Consider the following 26897-nt stretch of genomic DNA (forward strand, 5'->3'; position numbering starts at 1 on the left):
TATACACACACACACACATACACATATACATACACATATATACACACACATATATACACACACATATATACACACACATATATACACACACATATATACACACACATACTGACCACTGATGTGATCAGACACACAAATGAATGTAAAGTGAATAATAAGTGTAGTCTGTCAAGGACAATGGAGCTGGAAATAAGCATTAAAAGGTGTATTCTAGTTTCATGCTTGGACACAGGCCTCCTACCCAGTTAAGCCAGTACTCTCTGCTCTGCACTGATGAGGGGCAATCACCCTATCCTGAAAATAGGTCATCAGGATCACAAAGCCAGAATACCCCTTTAAAGCATCCCATGCTTCCTCCAAGAGATTATTGGTGCCATAGGTATCTGAAAAAACCCTAAGGCCTGTTTCATACTGGTGTTAATGGTTCTGGCAGGGGAAAAGCCTGCCGGATCAGTAACTACCGTCTGCCGCAGTGCGCTGCCAGAAGTCTGTCCGGCCCCATTCACTATAATGAGCACCGGCAGATATCCGGGTGCAACACCACAAATATGCCGAAAGGTGGCCGGATAAAAACTGCTGCTGTGGCTGGATCTCTGCCGGTCCCCATTACAGTTAATGGGGCCAGACGGACTTCTGGTGCGCACAGCTGCACACGGTAGTTACATATCATCATTGTAACCATTAACGCCAGAGTGACACAGACCTTATATTACTTCACCTTCCTGAACACACATATTAAAGCCTCTTGCACACGAACGTATTTTCTTTCCGTATCCATTCCGTTTTTTATTGTGGACCGTATGCGGAACAATTCACTTCAATGGGTCTGCAAAAAAACGGAAGTTACTCCGCGTGCATTCCGTTTCCGTATGTCCGTTCCGCAAAAAAAATATACCCATGTCCTATTATTATTGTCCGCATTACGGACAAGGATAGTACTGGTCTATGAAGGGCCAGCTGTTCCGTTCCGGACTGCACATGGATGTCATCCATATTTTTTGCAGATCCGTTTTTTGCGGACCACAAAATACATACGGTCGTCTGCATGAGGCCTAAGTCAGAGGAAATGGATTTTAGACATGTATCTATCTAAAAGGTGAAAGGAATGCTTTACTACTAAGTTTTTTCATATATTTTTTTTTAACCCAATCATAAACAAAGTGCAAGGTTCACAGTAACTCATATCTGTCTGCCATTATTACTCTAGTATAAATTACAACACAGCTGAGGAATATACAGAGATCACCATTTTGAATCCCGGAAGTAGCATTTAGTATAATTACAAAAGAGGCTTTGATAATGACAATTTATGTTTCAATATATAAAAAAAATGAGCCTCTAGGAGCAATAGGGGCATTGCCATTACACCTAGGGCCAGGAAGTGTAAATTTGGTTATGTCTGGCCTGGACTTCCCCTAGACTGAGTCTCACTCTGCACTGTGCGCTTCAGTATCCAGCGCAGGTGCAGTACAGGAAAGAGGCCTGTGCCTCATGCACTTTGACAGGGCCAACTAGGATGATGTTTTCACTGCCCTGTCAATCAAAGTGCAGAAGGCACAGCGGTTGCAGAGAGTGCTGAGCCTCTAGGTGTAATGGCAACGTCCCTGTTGCTCCTATAGGCTGTAACAATGTCAGCCCCAGTTACAGGAGAAATCATTAATACATTTAAAAAAAATTATAGTAATTATGTTAAATGTCTCCCAAAGATCTTGTATAACTTTATGGGGGCACAAAGTGTAAAAACATAAGGGGGCGATTTATTATCCAGAAATACTCCTATATTAGGTGTATTTCTGGCACAGATTGCAGAGCAGCGGTTAGATGCAGTGCAATGTGCGACTTTTCCCCGCTCATGCCAGGTCTAAAAAAGTAGGAGTAGTGTGGGCGGGGAAGGGCCCGTCTCATTCACCATTTTCTACCCCTGTTTTAGGCGTAGATAATGGTCTAAAGGTAAGACAGCTAGGAAGCTGTTGGAGGAAATGCCTATGTTATGTAGAGGTTGGCGCCTCTTCATAACTCCGATGGATCCACCGCCAGATATAGGGGTTATAAAGACCGGCGTCTAAAACGACATATTTTGCAGTGCTTTACACACATTATCATTGCTTTCTGTGATGTCTTCAACGGAACTCACATGTCCTCTATCAGTATGTCTTTGGAGTGTAGGAGGAAACTGGAGTACCCGGAGGAAACCCACCCAAACACGGGGAGAATATACAGACTCCATGCACATGTTGTCCTTGGACGGATTAGAACCTGCAAGCACCACTGCTAACCACTGAGCCACCGCGCTGCTACTTCAAGATGTAATCACCACTTTGCAATACTAAAGTTATCACTGAGCTTCCCTTTCACCAAAGCCGATTAATACTTTGTCGGCTGTAACCTTACCAGCCATGCTAGAATAAACAAGATGGCGATTTCTCCTGGTCAAGGGATAAACGCATGTCTATCTCCTGGATACATGGCCAGAACTTTACCGGAAAACACATGCATGATCCCCAATTTATAAACCTAGTGTTAGTTCATTGCACGTAACTGATAGGATATAGAAGGAGCAGGTCCTCTTACACGGTTTATTTGGCTATAGCATATTAATTATAATTGGTACTTACAGTCTACTCTAGGAAGAACATATTTGTCCGGTTTCTTGCAATGAAGCAGCCATTTGATCTGCCTATTGTCAATGGAAATGGTTGCCAATCATATACGTGAATGTATGCGAGCAAGTACACCTGTGTGATCCAACAATGATTCTTTATGAGCCAAGTTCCAGAGCTCAAATTTCCCTTTACTAAGGAATGTTATTATTGCATGGCCTCTATTCTTCTCTCACAAGTGCTCATTTTCTATATTAAATACTGCGCCTACTGTGTTATTTGTGAGATCACACACAAAGACCACAATATGTAGCAGGTATACAACGCTATATAGCTGAGAACTATTTCTCACTAATTAGAAAGTGATGAATCTTACAGCCAGCAGCATGGGAAAATACAGTATAATAACTGGGCATACCATGCTATTCCAAGCCACGTGTCTTCAGTATTTTATGAAGGATCGTAAGGCTGGGTTCTTAGGTGAGGATTCCACACACAAGGTTCAACAAATAAACTAATTTCTTCTCTAAACCACATTCTCGCAATTTTCACATGGTCGGTATTGTATAAGTTGGTCCAAAACCCAGAAGAGGTTAAAAATCTCCAGGATACCCTGGTTTCGGATGAAAAATACTGACCATGTAAAAGTGACCAGGAGCAGAGGATAATCTTGCTAAGACCTTGTTCACATCTCCGTCAAGCAGATCTGGCTGCATGATCCAGCACAAACTCCGGTTGTCAGCCTGACAAAAAAAAAAAAAACGTTGCATGCAGCGGGTTTTGTCCCCCCCCGAACTTGGTATTTATGCCGGAAAACTAGGTGCAAATCATATACATGCTGGAGGAGCAAAAGAGAGGGGGGCATAAAGCATAAATGAAAAACTGTGGTCTGCCTTTAACCTCTTAGTTACCACCAATGACTAAGCCTGCACATACAATGCTGTAGGTTCAGCCTCACACACATTTCCTTTGTCAGATGGAGCAGATTCCCAGCAATCATGGAAGCTAAGTGGTTTCAGAGGGAGGGAGCGCTAACTCTTACCCCCATGAGGTGCTGATGGTCAGGATGGTAGATTGAGGACTAAGGCTAGTTTCACACTAGCGTCAGAGATCCTGGTAGGGATCAGCCTGCTGGATCCAGCATTGCTGGACGCTGCCTGAATGCCCACCACTCCCATTAACTATAATGGGGATCGGTGGAGATCCAGCCACCACCGGGCATTTATGCTGAGAATGGGCAGGACACACTTGCCGGGTTGCAAAGGGATCTCCACCGGTTCCCATTATAGTTTATGGGGCCGGCGGGCGTTCAGGCAGTGTCCGGCAATGCTGGATCCAGAGCGCTCCAGAAGACTGCTCCATGCCGGTACAGCCTGCCAGAACGCTAGTGTGAAACTAGCCTGACACTGGCTGCAAGCTTATTAGACCCTGTCAAAGCACCACCACATCCCAAACTATAATATCACATTTTTTTCCCATCCCTCATGGCATAAAAAAAAAAATAATAATAATAATGCCAAAATTGTTATTTTTCATTCATTCATCTCCTAAAAAAGGCAATGATGATAATTTATGTACAATAAAATTGTATCCATAACACCACGTCCCACAAATATTGAGCCCTCACACAACTCTGTTGAAAAAAAAAACATTATGGCTCTTGGAGTATGGCAACGAGGCAACAGAAAAAAAATAAGTACAAAAGTAGTAATAATAGCAAGAATGACAAAAAATTGGGCATGGCCATAATTGTATTGCCACAGAAAATACATTTGTCATGTTATTTCTACTGCCCGGTGAACACTGTAAAAACAAAACCCAAAAGATGCATGTTGGAATTGCTTTTCCTTCCTCCCCTTAACCCCTAAAATGGATAAGTTATAGAATAAATGATATGCACCCCAAAATGGTGGCATTAAAATACAGCTCATTCCTTCAAAAGAAAGAAGCCTTATAATAGCCACATTAACAGAAAAATAAAGTTATGACTCTTGGAATGCGGTTGTAAGAAAACTCTAAAAACGGCTTTGTCATTAAAGGGGTTAACCCACCAAAAAATATTCTATTTGCGTTTAATGTATTCTGTAACATCAATGAGGAGGTCACACATGCTCAGTTCCATCTTTCAGTTGCCACCACCTATATTTACTGTTAGAAGATCGGACAGTTACAGGGAGAGAGCTGCAGCAAAAAGGAGACCCCCCTGAGAAAGGACATAGACTGAAATAGGGGTAACCCTTTAATGAATGACAATGGGCAGAAACATCAAGGAAGCTTGTCCCACACCTGCTAACAGTGGAACAAGTGACAAGCATATTGTTATTTCAAGGGAGAATTCGTTTTTTTTACAGCGTACAAGAAAGAGATGCCTCAGGTTACAATATTTTCAACATATAATTGTCTTTCCTTGTAACTTGAAATCAACATGCAATTCATGCAAAAGTGTCCCGTGTAAATCGGCCTTAACGAAGCTCCTGTCCGAACCATAAAGTGATTTAGGATGCCTTCACACACGGCAGATTTTTACAACAGAAAACCAGTTCCATTGATACGAATGGGTCTTTTTTGGCAGAAAGCACATTCTACAAGCCCCATTCTGGAGAATGGAACAGATTTCAAAATCTGCCGCATGTAAAGGAGTCATTACAGCTTCCAGCAGCTCTGACTGTCACATGTAAGCACTTGCTTTTTCTGTATTAGCTATCTACTTAAAGGGGTTGCGCAATGTGTTTGTAAGATGAATTTATGCCATAGCCTTTTCTTTTTTTTTTTTTATCATATCTTCATTTTATTATTATTGCCATCATAATGATATGTAACAATAACATAAGGGCAACAAGCCCAAAAATCGAGGAAGCGTACAGATTACAACGCATATATGGAAAATGAGACAGTTAGTCAATGTGCATAAGAACAAGCTAACTGAAAAGCCATATGCCAGGAGAGGCATCCTATCAACAACTAGTTAAGGCTCAGGGAACCACGTACTGTGGAAAGTGCAAGATCAGTGTTGACTGACCAGGAGGCACAGATACCGGTAAGTTATGTTGGTTCGTAAATATAGAGATAAACAGAAAGCCGGGAAACCGCATATAGAAGGCAATTACTACAATGAGGCCTCAACCAGATCTCGACCTACACCAGTCCATCCAGGGGCCCCATGTCACCAAAAATTTATCATGTGAGAGAGTCTCCCAACTGGATAATTCCTCAAACCTACAGATCTCGTTAGTTTTAAGTATCCAGTCAGCAGTGGAAGGGGCTCTGTCGGACAGCCAATGCAAGGGGACCAGTAGTTTGGCCGCAGCCAGTAAATGGGCTAATAAAGAGCGCTTGTGAAGGGGAGAACCGGTTGAAGGAACATTAAGGAGAACCATAAAAGGAGATAGCCTGGCACCCGAAGGAATGATCTGCTGGAGAAGCCCACCAAGCTCGGACCAGAAAGGAGAAATGCCTTCACACGACCACCAAATGTGGGAAAGTGTGCCGACCGCCTTGTGACATCTCCAACAAATCGGGGGAATACTCCTATAGATTCTATGCATCATGTCTGGAGAGCGATACCATTTAGTTAACAATTTGAAGGAATTCTCCTGGATTCGGATACACCTAGAGAATTCCATGAGAATTCCTCAGGGCCAAAGACACCTCCTCATCTCATAGGGAAATCCCAAGTTCTTTCTCCCAATGCACAATAAGGGGGGTCTAGATTGAATGCCCTGCAGTAATAACTTATTGTAGAGCAAGGAGACTAATTTCTTCGTCGGACTGGGGGAGACTACAAGTATAGCGTACCACGAGGGGATAAAGTGTTTATTGGCAGATCCCAAATAAATCTTACATATGGAAGAGAAGTGAGCGTAATGCAAGAAGGTCCATCTCATGAACTGTGTAGAGGTCTGAAGGTCAGACAAGGCGGGGATCTGATTCCCTACGAGTATATCACCCAAGGGAGTATTCCCAAAGGCATCCCATATACCCAAATCATCACAGTACCTCGGGTCAAGACAGTACGGCAGCAGGTGCAAAGGCATGATAGGGGATGGGCCAGTAGCGAATTTAAATTTGGAGGCGAGCAAGCGCCGAGAGAAGATTTGACCTTTAAATAACGTGGGCAAATCCACGTCCAGTGCCCTGTCCGAATCCCCCCCGACCATAACCGAGCCAACTCAGGTGGTTTGAGCGAGAGACGGGCTATCTGGCAAGCCAACTTCGAGACATTGGGGTTTATCAATTCTATTAATGAACGTAATTGGATAGCTTGGTAATAAAGTTTTACGTCAGGTAAACCGAGACCTCCTTTATGTTTAGGGAGTATCAGCTGGGTATGTGAAAGCCTCGGACGAGCCTGCTTCCAAACGAATCCGGATATAATCTTGCGAAGGGACATAAAGAAAGAATCCAGGAGGTAAATGGGCAGTGTTTGGAGTAGGAATAATACCTTGGGTAAGATATACGTCTTAACAATGTTCTTACGCCCCATCCAAGAAACAAAGGGGATGTCTAAGTTCTTCAATTGGTCCTTAAAATTATTGAGTAAGGGGGAGTAGTTCAGAGAATAGGCCTGGTCAATACGGGCAGATATGTTCACTCCTAAATAAGAGATGTGTGAGGTCGCCCACTGGAAAGGAAAAACACGGGCCAGAAAAGAAATAGTGGAGTCGGGGACACCAATTCCCAGAGCCGTGCATTTAGAAAGGTTTATCTTGAAGTTGGAGATTTGCCCAAATGATTCAAATAGGCTAAGTACTATAGGGAACGCTTCAGTCGGGTTAGGCAGAAGAAGTAGCATGTCATCGGCGAATGCCGCTACTTTATGGGTCAACGTCCCCACTTTTAAACCCACAATGTCATCCTTTTGCCTAATTGCCTGAAGCAACGTCTCCAAACACAAAATAAATAAAGATGGGGAGAGGGGGCACCCCTGCCTAGTACCATTAGAAATGGAGAAAGAGGAGGAAAGGGTTCTATTAATCCTGACCCGCGCCCGAGGCGAGGAGTAGAGGGACAGCACCGCACGGACAAAGGAGGGAGGAAAGCCAAATTTAAGCAAGGATGACTCCATAAACTTCCAATCCACTCGATCAAACGCCTTCTCAGCATCAGTGCTGAGAAGGGCGAGTTGTGTGTTGTTAGCAAGGGCGTATTCAATGGCATGCAATACCCTCACGGTGCCGTCCCTACACTCCCGCCCGCCTAGTCTGGGTGAATTAATTTGTGAAGGAGGGGGTTAATTCTATGAGCACGAATCTTAGCCCATAATTTAGTGTCTGCATTAAGCAGCGAGATGGGGCGATAGCTGGAAGGAAGGGATGGGTCCTTCCCCCTCTTTAGGGAGCACCACAATATGAGCCTCCAAGAACTGAGTAGCCATAGGGGAACCAGAAAGAAGGGCATTAAAATAAAGAACCAGATGTGAACCTAAGACCGGGAAAAACTTTTTGAAATATAAAATCGGGAACCCATCCGGGCCAGGGCTCTTGCCCGGGGGAATAGAGCATAAGACCTTTTTCACCTCCTCTAGAGTAATAGGCGAAGTAAGTGAGACCCTATCTTCATTAGTCAGAGCCGGTAGCTTGAGGGAAGACAAAAATTCAGAAATCTGACATATACGAACAGCCAAGTCTGCTGAAGATTCACCTAGCCGAATATTATAAAGAGAGTGATAGTATGTCATAGCCTTTTCTATACTGCATATGCCCCCTTGTCGGCCAAGTCTTTTGTACTGTCCACACAGAGGCCTTGACCCTCCAACACCGGCCATCTTATGGACATGTGACCAAGCACATCACCTCCATTCCAATACACTGAACCTGCCGTCTGCACTTGCACTGTTGGGACTATTGTGCGCTGGTCACATGACCCTCCATCAGCAGCCATCTTATGGACAGAACACCTATGCAGACAGCACAGAAGATGTGCCCAAATCTGAATGGATGAAAACGGCACAGAATATCAAGGCTATGGCCCCGATTCATCAAGACTGGCATATGCTACACTGGTCTTAATGGGGCATGCACTGCCAGAAGAGCCATGTAACTTACAATTAAATCTATGGCAGCTCAGAGATTTCAGTCATTCTTTATGTCAACTTCTGACGTAAATAACGATAAATAAGCCAGCGCCACTGACCACTCCCATGCTCCACCCTCACTAATCGCCATTTTCATAAAATTAGCAAGGGTGGTGTAAAAATGGAAAAGTCACAAAGGCAATGAAAAGTTGCAAATCCAGTGGATCTGTGACTTTTCTATGTAAAAAACAGGCGTAGGAGGAAAAATAAATTTCCCCCTATATAGGCAAGTGAAATGTGGTCATCTTACATACACATCGGTCAACAGTAGCCAGAAAGTGGCCAACCCCTTTAACTGTCTCCAGTCTTCATTTTTTCTTGTTTTGGGAGGACACATCGGGGGCTCCAGCCACAATTACTAGTTTTCCATAGAGTTATTTTCTAAACGTTATTATAGTTTCAACTTACAGAGGGACCACTGTATCGAAACAGACCAGAAAATAAGATTTTTTACATCATTTATCATGTATACATTTGAGTTTATTACAACGCTCATTCTTAACTTTTTTTTTTTTTACTGGCCCCTCTCAAGATAATGCTATTTTTCAAAAAGTGGCTGGGTACTACTGTGGCGAGCTCAACCCAAGGATCCATGCTGCTTAGACTCTGGTTTTAAACAAACCACACTATATAAAAAGAAATATCCAGCGTCTTCAGGACTTCAGGACCCTGTAATTAGGGCTTAATTCAGACGCAAATCCATAACCATACAAGTATCCAAAGACAGTCCAAACATAAGTTTCCTTATTCATAGCAATGTTTGGTACAATTTAAGGCCTTATTTATACATCAGTGTTCGGTCAGTGATTTCCATCAGTGATTTGTGAGCCAAAACCAAGTGCGATTCTAAACACAGAAAAGTAGCAGATCTTTCCATTACACCTTATCTTTGTGTAGCCTCCATTTCTGGTTTTGGCTCACAATCACTGACGTGTAAATAAGGCCTAACACGTTTTACTCTGGCAAACCTTGGTGAGACCCCTGCTATAGGCCTCATACACACAGCAGTGTTCCTAATTCAGTCTGCAAAAAAATAAAAAAAAAAATATCAGATGAGCAAAATATGGAAACCTTTTGTGTTTATTCCATAAACTCACTTCCATCCATAGAAAAGACTATTCTCGTCCACAATACAGACTAGAAGAGGACATCTGCTCGTCCACCCACTGATGTGGCTCATGGCCTCCTAGTAATGAATGGGTCAGTGTGCTATCAGTAAAAAATGTAGCTAGCACATGATAAAAATGTGCATGAAACTTAACCTATGCAAAAAATAAAGCAATACTGGTCAAAGAAGATGATCATGTCCTCCTTCCTGATTGTTGTGAATGAATTTTATGGAAGAGCAATGGTAAAAATAAAAAAAAGGCAATTGGTTGCAATCCTCATTATGTCTACACCACTAAAGAGGTTGTCCCATGACATATCAAGTATCCACAAGATAGGGTATAAATGTCCGATTGGCAGGGGCATCGTTAGGTTAAAACATTCGGGGCTGGAGCCCCGAATGTTTTGTCCAGTGCCCCGAATGTTAATACTGGTGGTGGGCATAGGCGTTGAGGTTGTGTCACGGCCGGTAAGCTCTATACTCACCTCTTCCTTCCTGGTCCTTAGCGCGCCAGTGTGAAGGCTGCGCACAATGTGAGGCCGTGCTGTGACCTCACACTGTGCGCGCCCAAACAGCAGACTATACAAGAGGATTACCAAGTGGGGGCGGTGAAGAGCTGCAGCATCCGGAGCAGGAACGGTAAGTGTTTTTTTTGGGGGGGAGCTGATGGAGGCTGCTGGGGGGGGGGGCTCGAGAGGCGCTACTGGGGGGGCTCGAGAGGCACGATTGGGGGTCATTCACATTGGGGTTTGATCTGAGGTCTTATTAACATTGGGGGTCTTATTGGGGCTGTCAGCTGAGGTCTGATTAACATTGGGTGTCTGATTGGTGGTCTGACCTCAGGTGTAATGAAAAATTTTTTTTTTTCTTATTGTCCCCCTCTAAAACCTAGGTGCGTTTTATGGGCCGCAGCGTCTTATAGGGCGACAAATACGGGTACGTTTAAAAATGATTTCTTCTCCCTTCATTATATTGATAGTGCGAGTATGTATGCATGCAGAGTGTATTTGTGTATAGTATAATATGTGTGTGTATATAATATATACATACATACACACACGTGAGCGGCATGTGTGTTTGTGCTTAAGGGTGCACACCCTAATGCAATATGCTGCGCACGCCTATGCTGGTGGGATTTTTTTTATTTTTTATATTAGGCTATTCCTAGCCATCTGGGCAATCCCACAGATCATCCCCCAACCCTCCTTGTACTTGTTCCACTACTTGCAGGCTGCATGAGCATGAGTTCAGAACTTCAGTCACTTTGGTCCAATGGGTTCCAACTTCTGTGATTAGTTTATAGTTGGGGGGGTTTGCTTAATTTTAAAATTAGGCTGACCATAGGTTAGGATGATCTGTAGGGTTGCCCAGACGGCTAGGCCCTTCACTGTAGTTATTAACCCCTTGCAGCAGTCCCTCATTCACTGAAGGGATGACTGCTGAAAGGGGTTAATAACTACTGTGAAGGCCCCCCCCCCCCATGCCGACGAGGGTGTGGCTTCATGAAGTGGGGGCTTGGCTTCACGTGGGCTCATGCCCTGGATGTCTTCAGACCCTAGCAACGCCCCTGCTGATTGGCAGGGTCCAACCACTGGGACCCTCATCGATCACTAGAACAGGGCCTCTTTTCCCCCCCGTTTGAATGGAGTGGCAGACATGCATGTGTGTCCATCACTAAATTCAACTATGAAGCTACCAGAGATAGCTTTGAGCTGGAGTGCTTGTTTTCGGCCATCTCCGGCGGCTCCATAGAGTTGACGCTCCATTCAAACGGGGAACATAGACCTCTGCCAATCAGACACTTATCACCTATTCTGTTGTCATGGGACAACCCCTTTAAATAGTCTGGAAGCCATCAGACATGAGCAATTCTGACAATGAAGACTTCTTGCACTGTTCTCTTCCGGCTTCCTCCTGTGACCAGGAGAGTGAGGTCTGAAGACTAGATTTCATGGTCACTGTGGCAGGGAGGGTTGCCACTTGATTGACAGAGTCAAACAAAAGGACATCATTGCAGCAGAGAGGGCATCAAGCCGGAAATCATGCTACATGGTATGCCGCGTTTTATATATAAATCACATGTGAACTTACACTTTACATCAGTGGTCTGCTCTCCAACTGTTTTGAGACTACTCATGGGATAATGAGACTTGTGGTATCACAATAGTTCAGATATGTTCACTATGCTTTTTTTTTTTTAATACCATTTTGTTTTAATTCGGCATGCCATTAAGGCTACTTTCACACTAGCGTTCGGCTAGCGTTCGATCGGATCCGTTCTGAACGGATCCGATCATAATAATGCAGACGGAGGCTCCGTTCAGTACGGATCCGTCTGCATTATTTTAGCAAAAAAAAGCTAAGTGTGAAAATAGCCTAGTACGGATCCGTCCAGACTTTCAATGTAAAGTCAATGGGGGACGGATCCGCTTGAAGATTGAGCCACATTGTGGCATCTTCAAACGGATCCGTCCCCATTGACTTACATTGAAAGTCTGGACGGATCCGCACGGATCCGCACGCCTCCGAACGGCCAGGCGGACACCCGAACGCTGCAAGCAGCGTTCAGCTGTCCGCCTGTCCGTGCGGAGGCGAGCGGAGCGGAGGCTGAACGCCACCAGACTGATGCAGTCTGAGCGGATCCGCCTCCATTCAGACTGCATCAGGGCTGGACGGCTGCGTTCGGGTCCGCTCGTGAGCTCCTTCAAACGGAGCTCACGAACGGAAACCCGAACGCTAGTGTGAAAGTAGCCTAATCCGACTAAAACTTTAACCTCATTCAATGGGGCTAATCCTTGTGCAGGACCCACCCTGGTCTCTATGCTAGCAAGGGGTTTGGAAATCCACATGGAAATCATCCTTACCCCAAAGTGAATTCCCACTGAAAGCAATGGGGAACAATTTCTGTGCAGATTCTTTACAGGATTTGATTATGAAAATTCAGCATTTCAGAGCCACAGTTTTCATACCACTGCTTTAAGGTGCTGGCACTCCCTCAATAGCCGACAGCCAAACTACAGTAACTCCCCTATTATCATATATGCTCAGGTATCTTATTTCGTCAGGAAACAAAAGGATTGGCCGTTGAAATTTAACGACCTTGATCTATACCACCTCCCCGCCCCCCCCCCCCCCACTCAAAGATGGAGGAAGTTAGGAGTTCCCTGTACACCAATTCTAAGTAGACTGTAGGTCAGCCCCACTGAAAATGGCAGGTTCAGTGCACAGGGTTAACGCACTTTATAAAAGAGGGCATAAAAGTTTATAGCCACATTTTATCACTGATACTAGATGGCAGTAAAAGTACTACTCAGCAAAAGTTCCTTTTATACAGGCACATAATCGAGCGGTGATAACGCAGCATGTGGACCAGCAATCCTTTACTGCATCTGAATGTAGCTTAATCCAGCAGTTAGGTAAATAAAGTCTCTCTGAGTTAATAAACAAAAGTCTTATTCCAGCAAATCAAATAACCCTTAAAAAACTAAAAAGTCAAAAAGATAAAGAGGACGGTAGTCACTGAGGGTCCCTAAGATAAGTCCACAATAAGCACCTCTTATCCTCGTACCGGGAGATAGGGAAACTGTCCCTGTTGTCTCTCCCTGGTCTATTCCTCAGCCCAGGGATGGCCCCTAGTGGTTGGGACTCCCTGTCCTTGAACCTGGGCTATTCTAATCCTCACACAGCCCTAAAAAGGGTGACATTGGAGGGTAAGAAAAGATTGTGACCTAAATAGGTGCCTACACATGGACAGATGATATACATACATACAAAAAACAACAAAACATACACCCCTAGTGCAGAGATAGTCCAGCTACCTAGGTACACAGAACACCCTCAGATATACATTATTCAAAATACCCCGACGCCTTTCCCCCACTTTGTAGGATCATCAGGGAGTTAGTAGGATTTGGGTGCCGGATATCAATATGGATAGTCAGATAGCCATTATTATAAATATGATACCTAAGCGATAATAAAGGGGATCAATTGTTAATGGCTGGAGGGGATCTCAATCAACCGGACTCAGTACAGACAGTTTAAACACCAGGACCGTTTTATAATGCGGCCGGAGTTCATTGCAGGCATAGTCTCTATACATTCAGTTCAAAACCTCATAGGTCCAGTGATTAATGAATGGCTTCAATGAGCATAGATGCATAAGTCTGTTGTCCGTCTCAGGGTCCAGTCATCCCAGGTTCCTTGTTCAGCCCGTTAATTTGAATGTAGCAATCATCCTACTGTACGGCAAGGAATGATCATTAATACAAGCATTTATTGTCTGATAACTCCATTGGTCATCAGTCGCTGATCGGTGGGTGTCAGACCCCCGTCCCAGGAAGCTTGAGCTGGAACGACACAGCTCTGTTCATTGTGTAGTGGGGGGAAAGTGTAACTGCAGCGAAGCTTGAGCAGCACCCAGCTACGAGTGAAACAACTGATCGCAGGGGTGCTGGATGTCAGAACCCCCGACGATAAGACGTTGATGGCCAATCCTAAGGAGAGGTTATCAATAGGAAAAGGAGTAGGCAATTCCTATATCTTCATGTGCTGTCCACATTTTTTAAAGACTCACAGAAACTAATGGGTCTGTGTGCGACCTAAAAAAAAATACGGATCAGATGTGGACCCAAACAACGGTTGTGTGCATAAGGCCTAAAAGTGGAATCAATAGACAGTTTTGGGACAATCCCATGAGGAACACTTGAGAGACATATTACACAATTTGTGATTCAAATAATGGGATGTATGATTATTCATGTAAGGCTAGATTCACACGACCGTGTGTGTTTTGTGGTCTGCAAATTGCAAATCCGCAAGAAGGGGAAGAAGAAAAAAAAAAAAAAAAAAAAAAGGGGGCGACGTCCGTATGGCATCCGTTTTTTTGCGGATCCATTGTAACAATGCCTGTCCTTGTCCGCAAAACGGACAAGAATAGGACATGATTTTTTTTTTTGCGGGGCTACGGAACGGACATTCAGATGCGGTGTGCTGTCCGCATTTTTTTGTCGACCCAATGGAATGAATGGGTCCTTATCCAATCCGCAAAAAATACGGAACGGATGTGGAAACTAAATACATTCGTGTGAATGTAGCCTAAAGCCGTTCTTTGTTATCTATTCTTTAGCTGCATGCAGTTTACAATCCTTCAGACCTTGCTTCCCTCTAAACATGCATACTTGGATCACCCGAGGATGTATGTTTATTTCAGTAATTTAGACAGGATATATTTCCTAGGGGAACAAAGGATCGGGCATGTTAAAATGTGCTCATGGGTATTTCTAACGAACCTGCCGAATGCTTAAAAAAATAACCATGATTATCCGGTAGACTATTGTACCTCGTGTTACTGTCTACTGGTACAGCAGCTGACAGCAGGACTTGTGTCACAGTTAAGCCTCATTCACACGTCAGTGTTCCACGGACGTGTGCTGTACGTGTTCTCCACGGATAGCACACGTCCCCATTCATTTTAATGTGTGTATTCCCACATCTGTGTTTTAGCACGATCCGTGCGTCAGTGGTTTCAGCACGGATGCATGCTCTATTTTGTCCATGTTCATGGATCCATCATGTCTATTATAGTCTATGGGTTTGTGAAAACCACAGATGCTATCCATGTTGCATCCATGCTTTACGGATCATTAAGAAGAAAAGCTTTGAAAATTATTTTTTAGCTGTTAAGTGTCAGTGAAAAACGGATGCAACACGGACATAAAAAAAACCTGACACACGGACCCAACACAGATCCTTCACGGATGCATCACTGACCACCTGCTCACGGATTTGAGAACCGACAGACGTGTGAATGAGGCTTTAGGACTCGTCAGTTTCAACAGCTCTCACAACCTGAAGCGAAGCTAAATTAGGAATAAGTACAAGGAAAATATGAAAAATTATACTGTCATGTAGTTTAACCTTTTGATATATACTGTACGTGACAATTTAGCATCTTCTGTACCTCCCCACTAACACCTTTTATTTTCCAGTATTCTTGTTCAGTGAAAAACAGGATGTTATTGACTGATACCATCGCATCATGCCATTTTATGAAAAAAATACTAAAATCATTTGCAAACCAATCCAAAGAAGGGAACGGTATTGTAAAAACTGACTTCCAGAATTATCAGAATGGCCTTCAATAAAACATTTTTAAGCAATATTTTATACTAGAAAAAAAAAAAAAAACATCCAGAGACAAACCATAAGGGTAAATCCTTAAAGTACACCTAAGCTTTCAAACAAATTAATTAAAAAGTACAGTGTGTGTACATGAGGAATAACTATTTCTGGTCGCCGTATGATTTGTATAGGACATTTTTTTTTAGCAGTTTTTCTCTGTACGTGTTGAACATCTAGTTTGCAGTTCTCTCAGAGATGGTGGGTGGAGACTAGTTGCCATCCACTGCATACAGAAAGTAGAGAAGAATCTCCTTCCTAACCTTCTCTTACTCAGAAGTGGTCCCAGAATCACGGAGGACATTATAGAGAAGTACTGACCTGTATGGTTGTGAATAAAGCACTTGTGCTGAGATATTGCAGTGACCCACAGGGGGAGTGCTAAAAGGAGGAGGATGGGAGTGGTGGTGCCACTGAAAGTAGTAGTAGTGGTTCACGGTAGCCGTCCTTGCACCCCTCTCAAATAACCGTGAATGGAAAGAGCACACTTTTTCCCTTGGGGTCCTCCCTGACTCTCTAGAGCTTCAGCATGGTGGCCCTTGATGGAAGATGCTTGGTAGAGTGTAAGGCAAGAAGGGTGAGGAGAGACGACTAGTAGAGACAGTGACCAGGCCCATGTAGTTGCAATAAAGTCTCTTTACTGAACAGATAATGGGAGTAGTACTTAACACAGCAGCAAGAGGCTGAGGTAAATTACAGACTAAGATTCTCCTAATGATGGTTGTAGTAGTCCTGAGTTTTCATCTAAACACACTTTGCAATCTTTCCAACTAGCCACAGGCGTATAGTTCCGTTCTTATTCACTCTTTCTGCAATTCCCAGGCAGATGGTAAAGATTTTAGATTGGTGTTAACCAGCTGATAACTTGAGAAGTAGACATTTGTCACTGATAAGACATATTACAAAGTTTCTTTTGGTTTCTTGTACTATTGATTTAGACCTCACACATACAGTTGAAACCAGAAGTTTACATACACTATATAAAAAGACACATATACTTAATATCTGACATGAAATCAGAATAAATCTTTCCTGTTTTTGGTCAATTAGAATTACCATAATAATTGTTATTTGCCAAATGCCAGAATAATGAGAGATAGAATGTTTTAAGGCATTTTTATTACTTTCTACAATGTCAAAAGTTTACATACACTAAGATAACTATGCCTTTAAACAATTCTGGACTGCCCATATGATGTCATGTGTTTGGAAGCTTCTGTTAGGTTTGTTGGCAACATCTGAGTTATTTAGAGACACAGCTGTGGATGTATTTAAATGCACACCTGAAACACACTGCTTCTTTGTGTAGCATCATGGGAAAGTCTAAAGAAATCAGCCAAGATATCAGAAAGAGAATTGTGGACTTTCACAAGTCTGGCTCAACTTTGGGTGCAATTTCAAGATACCTAAAAGGTGCCTCGTTCATCTGTACAAACAATTATACGCAAGTACAAACAAGATGGGAAAGTCCAGCCATCATACCGCTGAGGAAGGAGACAGGTTCTGTGTCCCAGAGATGAACGTGCTTTGGTCCGACATGTGCATATCAACCCAAGAACAAAAGCAAAAGACCTTGTGAAGATGATGGCGGAAGCTGGTAAGATTGTGTCAATATCCACATTGAAACGAGTATTGTATCAACGTGGGCTGAAAGGCCACTCTACCAGGAAGAGGCCATTACTCCAAAAGAAACATAAAAAAGCCAGATTAATGTTTGCAAATGCACAATGGAACAAAGATCTAGATTTTTGGAGACATGTCCTGTGGTCTGACAAAACTAAAATGTAACTTTTTGGCCATAAAGACCATCATTACATTTAGGGGGAAAAGGGAGAAGCTTGGAAGCCTAAGAACACCATCCCAACTGTGAAACACGGGGGTGGCAGCATTATGTTGTGGGGTTGTTCTGCTGCAGGAGGGACTGGTGCACTTCACAAAATAGACGGCATCATGAGGAAAGAAGATTATGTGGAAATACTGAAGCAACATCTCAAGACATCAGCCAGGAAGCTTGGGTGTAACTGGTTCTTCCAAATGGACAATGACTCAAAGCATGCTGCCAAACTGGTTACGAAGTGGCTTAAGTATAACAAAGTCAATGTTTTGGAGTGGCCATCACAAGGCCCTGATCTCATTCCTATTGAAAATTTATGGGCAAAGCTGAAAAGGCAGGTGCGAGCAAGGTGACCAACAAACATGGCTCAGTTACACCAGTTTTGTCAGGAGGATTAGGCCCAAATTCCGATCAACTAGCTTGTGAGAAGCTTGTGGAAGGATATCCAAAACGTTTGACCCAAGTCATACAGTTTAGGGCTCTTTCCACTTGCGTTCTTTTGTTCCAGCATAGAGTTCCGTCGTCGGGGCTCTATGCCGGAAGAATCCTGATCCCCATGCATTCTGAATGGAGAGAAATCCGTTCAGGATGCATCAGGATGTCTTCAGTTCAGGAACGGAACGTTTTTTGGCCGGAGAAAATACTGCAGCATGCTGCGCTTTTTGCTCCTGAACGCTTGCCGCAAGGCTGGATCCGGAATTAATGCCCATTGAAAAGGCATTAATCCGGATCCGTCCTTAAGCTAAACGTCGTTTCGGCGCATTGCCGGATCCGACGTTTCGCTTTTTCTGAATGGTTACCATGGCTGCCAGGACGCTAAAGTCCTGGCAGCCATGGTAAAGTGTAGTGGGGAGCGGGGGAGCAGCATACTTACCGTCCGTGCGGCTCCCGGGGCGCTCCAGAGTGACGTCAGGGCGCCCCACGCGCATGGATGACGTGATCGCATGGACACGTCATCCATGCGCATGGTGCGCTCTGACGTCATTCTGGAGCACCCCGGGAGCCGCACGGACGGTAAGTATACCGCTCCCCCGCTCCCCACTACTACTATGGCAACCAGGACTTTAATAGCGTCCTGGCTGCCATAGTAACACTGAAAGCATTTTGAAGACAGATCCGTCTTCAAATGCTTTCAGTTCACTTGCGTTTTTCCGGATCCGGCGTGTAATTCCGGCAAATGGAGTACACGACGGATCCGGACAACGCAAGTGTGAACGAGGCCTAAAGGGCAATGGAACCAAATATTAAATGAAATGTATGTAAACTTTTGACTTTGCAGAAGGTAATAAAAATGCCTTAAAACATTATCTCTCATTATACTGGCATTTGGCAAATAATAATAATCCTAACTGACCAAAAACAGGAAAGGTTTATTCGGATTTCATGTCACATAGAGAAAAACATGGATATGTGTCTTTTTATATAGTGTATGTAAACTTCTGGTCTCAACTGTATATTAATCACTGTCTGGCCATATTTGGGGTCTGCATTTTTAGCAGACTGCACACAGAGCCCTTCATTTCTATAGGGCCCCAAAAAAATGCAGATAGCACAAGGAAATCACCCACGTGCTGTCTGTATCCGTGTGGCTGTTCTGCAAATTATAGAACGTGTGATATTTTGCAGACAAGAATAGGCATTTCTACTGTATAATGAAGACCGAGGAAAGTGCTGGATGCACGCGGCCGGTTTCCATATTTTTCAGTTTGCGGTACATGAGGACTTATGCAAAGTTGTGCAAAAAGTTAGTGACCATTTAATCTGCACTTTCACGTGCATCTTGTGTCTACAGCCGTGATTTTACACTGGCTTTACATGGTAGAGCCAATACTGTGGAGCAGTGCGTTGTACTGAATAAGGTCGTAGGGGGAATTTATCAGGAGGGGAATATTTGAAGTCACTTTTGGTTGAGTCTGTGTTGGAGAAATTTCACAGGTCGTTTGATGAATTTGGCTTGTCCTTAAAGGGAACCTGTCACCGGGATTTTGTGTATAGAGCTGAGGACATGAGTTGCTAGATGGCCGCTAGCACATCTGCAATACCCAGTCCCCTTAGCTCTGTGTGCTTTTATTGTGTTAAAAAAAAACAAAAAAACGATTTGATACATATGCAAATTAACCTGAGATGAGTCCTGTCCCTGACTCATCTCGCATACAGGACTCATCTCAGGTTAATTTGCATATGTATCAAATAGTTTTTTTTAAACAATAAAAGCACACAGAGCTATGGGGACTGGGTATTGTGGATATGCTAGCGGCTATCTAGCAACCATGTCCTCAGCTCTATACCCAAAATCCCGGTGACAGGTTCCCTTTAAACCTAAGGCCTTATGCACACGACAGTGAATAATGGCCGCGTGACGGCCGTCACACGGACATTCTTAGCACCAATGAAAGTCTATAGGGCTATTCACATGGCCGCTCTTTTAACGGACAGTGAATAGAGTCCATCCAAAAATAGGACATGTCCTAATTTTGGCTGTTTTCACGGTCAGATTGACCCCTTGAAATCAATGGGACTGTTTTTAACGGCGGAGTGCACCCGTCTAATTGCCGTTAATATGGGTACACTTTACCCAGGAGGGGTTTAAAAAAACAAAAAAAAAAAAAAACCACTAACCTCATCCACTTGCTCACGGTGCAGCAGTCTGTTCTCTCTTCATTGAGCAGGACCTGCCGAAGGACCTGCAATATGTGTGGTGACGTAACCACAAGGGAGCGCGCCGTGATGTCATCGCTCTCCTTCATCAGGTTCCATTCAGTGAAGAGAGAAGAGACTGCTGCAGCGCGAGAAAGTGGATAAAGGTGAGGGTTTTTTGTAAAATCAACAAAAAAACAAAAACTGTGGTGGGCCATTATGGGAGCATTATTTAAACCATGGGGGAAATTATTTAACATGAGGCCCAACATTGGGGGCATTAATAAAGCTGGGGACATAAAAAAAATAATTCCTACACTATGGGGGACATTATTTAAGATGTGGGCCTACATTGGGGGCATTATTAAAGCTGGGGGCAGTGAAAAACTGACACACGTCCCTTCAGCATACAAGGGGGTCCTTAACATTTGGACAAAACTGCTCTCCCTCTTCAATCTCCCCCAAAGCCCCTCACCATTTATGCCGCTGAGACTTCTTCCCTTCTACTTGAACAAGGACTACATAGGCAATCTAGGAATATGGTCCTCCCTGGGCGATGTTACTGTTGGGGACGTGCTGAAAGGCAATTTAGTCCGTTCCTTGCTAGACCACCAGGCATCGCATCTTGCAGTAAACTGGTCCTCCCTCCATTATTCCCACTTTAAGGAAATGTGCCATGAATATATCCTTTCCCGGTATGATACCAGGAAAAAGCTAATCTCGCTGGTATACAATAAAATAGTAGAAGCCAACTCACCCAACGTACCTCCTTTTATTCAACAATGGGAAAGAGTTAGGTTTAACAGTTTCTGACAAAGGTTTCCTTGGTTCTTAAAAACTCACATGGCTTCTCGAAATGTGTTAGGATCCAAGAGAACGCATATAAACTGACCACTAAATGGTACCGTACCCCTGACATCATTCACAAAATAGATCCTTTGGCATCCCCACTCTGCTGGAGATGCCGCGAGGAAAGGGGCACAACCTACCATATGTGGTGGTCCTGTAAAAAGACTACGACTTTCGGGGACTCTGTATCAGCAGCTATTTAACAAATTTGCACAACATCTGCCCCCATAACTCCTTCACTGGTGCTGCTAAACCTGCCAGACCAGCACTACGCCCTTCATAAACGTTCTCTGCCTCCGCACTTAGTAGTAGCAGCAAAGTAACTGGTTATCAGAAAAAGCCCCCTCCCTAGTAGATTGGATTCATAAAACTCATGACATGTAGACCTGAAGAATTATCCAGGTGGGAGAACTTCTCTCATGATCAATTCCTGGACCTCTGGTCTCCGTGGCACCTCTATCTTGCCATGGTGGACCCCAATCAACCCCAAGTTCACAGGACAAGTCTGAACTACTTACCTCATATACTTATTGCCAGCAATTTGATGACGTAATCGCAGTCACCACGTGGTGAGCGCGGTGACGTCAGCGCAGGTCCCCTCATGATAACATTGTAATTTAACTTCAACTATTTGATTGTATGTCTATGTACTCGTGACCTTTGGGCATGCTGCCTTTGTTTATTGTTTAGTGCTTTAGACGCACCGCTCTTTTTACCTTGTAAGTGCACCCTTTACAATCTTAAATAAAAATTAGATTAAAAAATAAATTTAAAAAACAGACACACGGACATAAAATGGATGCACACACTGATGCAAAATGGCCATGAAAAACTGACAGTGTGTCTGTTTTTAACTGACTTTTTTTTTCCCACTGTCGTGTGCATGTTGCCTAAGGCCTCTTTCACACGGGCGTCCCGGATTTGCGTGTCACATGTGCATTGCGGGAAAACCACGCAAGTAGGAACGCAATTGCAGCGAGTTTTGACTGCGATTGCGTCCCGATGTTCAGTTTTTTTCCGCGCGAGTGCAATGCGTTTTGCACGCGTGTGAGAAAAAACTGAATGTGGTACCTAGACCGGAGCCTGGACTTCTTCACTGAAGTTCGGGTTAGGTGTTCTGTAGATTTTTTATTTTCCCCTTATAACATGGTTATAAGAGAAAGTAATTGCACTCTTAATACAGAATGCTTACTAAAATGGGGTTAAAAAAATAATAATTAACTCACCTCATCCACTTGTTCGCACGGCCGGCATCGTCTTCTTTCAGGACCTGCAATAGGACCTTTGAGGACGTAATCGCGCTCACCGGGTGGTGAGCGCGGTGACGTCAGCGCAGGTCCAGCTGAATGAAGATAGAAGGATCTTCTATCACAAAACTGGAGTGAGTGGTGTAAAAATGCATAAAGTCGTAAAATTTTGCACAAATGAGTGTAAAAAGCTGCAAATTTTTGCGCGAATTGCTGCAACTGCGACCCCAGAATCACAAAAATATCCAGCAGTGTTGGATTTATTTGGGATTCTGGGTTTTGCATTTGCAACAACTTGTGCATCACACCACGACCCCATTCAGTACAATTCCAGTACTGCTACACAGTACGGCATATTTACTAAGGGACTTGCGACTATTTTACGCCTAAGTCCCCCTTTTCTAACCGGACGTGCCACAATATTTAGTCACATGGTCAGTTTTGTGCTGTAGCCACCAGTCGGGCATAATGGGGACATGTCGGGGGCGTGCCAGGGGCCCGGCTAATTTACTAACATTTAGGTCAGGCGCAAGGACTGCCCCAGATGCGCCCAATTTACAACGAGAGCAGTGCAGGAGGGGGAGGGGGGGAGCAAGGTCCACGTAAAAAGCCGGCATTAGTAAATATGCCCCAGCGTTCTTAGATTGCACTACGGTCAGGATAGCCGCATAGCCACAACCTAAAGTTCCTTGGAAACCTGTAAGGTATATTCACATACCACAGATTATTACAATACATTTCTGCGACTGTTTCGTACATCGGAAAGGATCTTGCGGAGATCCATTCACAGCTCCATTCTGATGTTCTGCTGCGTGTGAACATACCATTAGGTATAATCGCTGGACATTCTTGGGTAGTGAAGGAAACCTTGAAGCTGAGCATTCAGATTACGGGGTGCGGAATAATCCCACGCAGATATAATCAGGTGCTATTTTAGGGAAGGAAAAGGGTATAATCTCTAGCTCTGTGCCGTGACCAGAGATGAATGATCACGTGGAGGCCGCTGACCCCTTTGTATTGATACAATGACTCACCTAGAACCTGTGATCACCCTGAAATCACTCCCTGTATCCTGGTGACAGGATTTACACACACAGCTAATCAGACCTGGAAACCTGACTCACACACAGCTCGCCAAACGAGAATCCTACAACTACTGGGCGATCGCTGAGCAAACAAAATCTGCATGGACCAGGCTGGGATAATACAATAGAGACTGCCAGCGCAGTCACCAGGCAGGAACTGCTCCCCCGACTATAGCCATGACCCACCTCATTGACTTTAATGTAGGTCACGTGGCTGCATTTTCACCACCAAATCACTGCACTACGGGTACTGTCACACTCTCTACGGTGTCATCCGAAAAAAAAAACATATCCGGCTTTTTTTTTGTCCACATTTTTTGCAGCCTGAGCATGCGCAGACCGGATCCATTTTGCCGTAACACTCAACATTAATGCACGTCAATGGGGAAAAAATGCCGGCAAGTGTTCCGGAATTTTGGACGGAGATAAAACTGCAGCATGCTGCGGTATTTCCTCCGTCCAAAACGCCGTTCAGTGACTGACCTGAAGACATCCTGACCCGGATTGCTCTCCATTCAGAATGCACTAGGATAAAACTGATCAGTTCTTTTCCGGTATTGAGCCCCTAGGATGGAACTCTTCAGCCCCTAGTGCCGGAAAAGAATAACGCTAGTGTGAAAGTACCCTAAAATACGACAGCTAGTTCCAGACAACTTTTTATTGCGTAATTTTTCTGCAACATACCTTTAAACTGAAGGGGTCAGCATGCCCACATACCCTGGCTTAGGTCAGCGTGAGGCATACAGCATTGCTTGCATGAGATGAGTGCCTTTTACATGTGAGTATAATACAGCCTTTTATATCATTAAGCGCCCTGCGGCGTTACACTATCCGTGCAGCCGAGGATACATACTTCCCCCAGGGGGAGCGCGCACACTGGTGGAGCTCTACGGAGCTCTGAGGGTGTCCATACCTACTCCAGAACAAGCACTGAGCTGTCTTTTGGATCTGACGGGGGGAGGGGGACTGTTCCAAAATAAGGAGTGGGACTTTTATACAGTTATATACAACCTTAGCATGCTGGGGGTGTTTTTCAGAGGTTTGACTTTATTGTACGAGTCTATACGAGAGGTTTTTTGAGGGATTTATTTATTTTTTATATTTTTAGACTGTTTAGTCTGAGCCAGCTCTGCTGAGCATTTTTATCTTGGCTAACTTTATATGTCTTATTGGTGATGATAGCTATATTCTTGGAGGCGATAAGAAGTCGCCTCAGGTGTCAATGGTTTATTCCCCCCTCCCCAATGATATAAACTTGCATGGCGGCCATACTACAATGGAGAAAGAGCGGTTAGCTCTCCGACCACAGATCATTTAGCCACCTCACATGTATGACAAGCTGAAAAACTGACATATATGTTATGGGAACCATGAAATACAGTACAACCTGCAGGCAGTGATGTATAGAGCAGACTGATGTACAGCTTATGGGAAAAGCTTCAGTAAAACTTGTAATGTATTAAATCTAAATCTCTGCTCTTTCTGAGCTCAGTAGTCATGTGGGCAGTCATTATCAGTGACTGACAGCTATCGGTGTATGCACACTAACACAAGGACCACCCACATGACTCCTGAGCTCAGAAAGAGCAGAGATTTAGATTTAATACATTACACGTTTTACTGAACCTTTTCTCATAAAGCTATATATCGTTCTGCTCAGCTCCTCCTGCTCTATATTATGCATTTTCATAGTGACAGGTTCTTAGTCTATTATTACCAATGAATAAAAAAAATGCAATACTTAGGACAGGTTCACATATGTGGCAACCAGCTCGGCAGAGGAATTTACTGAATGCCAGACAGAGGCGGACTAAGAAATTAAAGTGGCTCTGGAAAAAAAATCCTAAAAGTGGCACCGTTTTGTAGCCGGGTCCAAATTGATGGAAGCCAGGACCAGCAATACCTCATTGTGGCCCTTTATACCACCCTAACAGAGCCAAATACCACAGTCCATCACAAAATACTGCCGCCAGCAGAAACAAAATATGCCCCCAAAAACGTCCACTGGCCGGCTATGAGGAGGGCCCCGGTGACCCCCTGGGCTTCGGCCCACCAGGAAATTTCCCTGTAAGGTCTATCCCCAATCTGCCCCTGATGCCAGAACATACTACCGCTGGATCACCTTTGACTGTATGGGGAGACGGCTGCTTCGTAAAAATGAAACCCATAAAACTATAGATTTTTTTTCCCCAATTCCACCCCATTTTGAATCGCTTTTCCAGCTTCCCACTATGATGTGGAGCTAACGGAAAGGGTTCTGAATCGGTCATATCCGGGAAGGTTCTAGGTATCCTTCATCCATAAAGTGGGGTAACAGCAGTAATCCATGTACCTAATGACAGGGGTAATTATGGTGCTCCTGCGCTACATAATGCCACAGAAGGTGCCACTGAAGACTGGCACCGGGGAATGAAGAGAGCAATGGGAAAGGAGACTTCAGGCTGGTCACAGACACTTATCTGATCCACAACTTTCCATGGAAATCAGTCATGTGAAGGATCTGAGGGCATTTCCTGATCTCTCACCATAACGCGTCCCATCACCTGCTGTAGCAATACCCAAAGCCCGAGCAATGCCAGCCCCACAAGCCGCATACCGCAGCAGTCTGAACACACAGCTTACAACTCAACCTGCAGGTGAATTCAAGGCTCACCCTCCGCAGCCTATAGACCAGCGGCAGCCACATAACGCACTATAAATCGCAGCGACCCGCGCTAACGCAGACAGAACCCGGGGAAACCGCTTCCCCAAAGCTCCCCGTGGAGCCTGCCGGCATTCCACAGGTCTCTATACTGTGACAGGGTACACACAAGGGACGGTAAGTGGGCTCTGTAAGGTCCGGGGTGAGGGACGTGCGCCCCGCACAGCACTCACCACTGTAACATCTTGTCTGCCTGGGATGAGAATCCGCTGTGTGTGAGGGACGGAGTCCGGAGGAGAGAGTGCGGGGAGAGGTGTGGCGGGAGGAGGACAGGGCGGCCACATTCCCCCAGAGGTGGAGTCCGTGCCCCTCACAGGTACCGCAACCTGCGCCTGTACGTGCGGGGCTGTGCACACTGCATATAGCCGTCTCCTGTCTGTACCGCACATATGTGACTGTTATATGTACCACACACAGTCCTTACCTGTATGTAACTGTTATATGTACCACACACAGTCCTTACCTGTATGTAACTGTTATATGTACCACACACAGCCCTTACATGTATGTAACTGTTATATGTACCACACACAGCCCTTACCTGTATGTAACTGTTATATGTACCACACACAGCCCTTACCTG

General features: G+C 44.4%; 1 protein-coding gene across 1 annotated transcript in view; it reads right to left on the bottom strand.

Annotated features, from left to right (window-relative positions):
* B3GNT7 (UDP-GlcNAc:betaGal beta-1,3-N-acetylglucosaminyltransferase 7) overlaps positions 1 to 26554 on the bottom strand; it is a 30090-nt gene extending 3536 nt beyond the window's left edge. The window contains exon 1 of the mRNA XM_044291208.1: positions 26488 to 26554. Within this exon, the coding sequence (XP_044147143.1) occupies positions 26488 to 26498 (11 nt within the window). The 5' untranslated portion in view covers positions 26499 to 26554. The remainder of the gene's footprint in view (positions 1 to 26487) is intronic.
* Positions 26555 to 26897: the final 343 nt, after the last annotated feature.

This window comes from Bufo gargarizans, chromosome 4 (genome assembly GCF_014858855.1).
Source record: "Bufo gargarizans isolate SCDJY-AF-19 chromosome 4, ASM1485885v1, whole genome shotgun sequence".
In the NCBI taxonomy this organism is placed as follows: domain Eukaryota; kingdom Metazoa; phylum Chordata; class Amphibia; order Anura; family Bufonidae; genus Bufo; species Bufo gargarizans.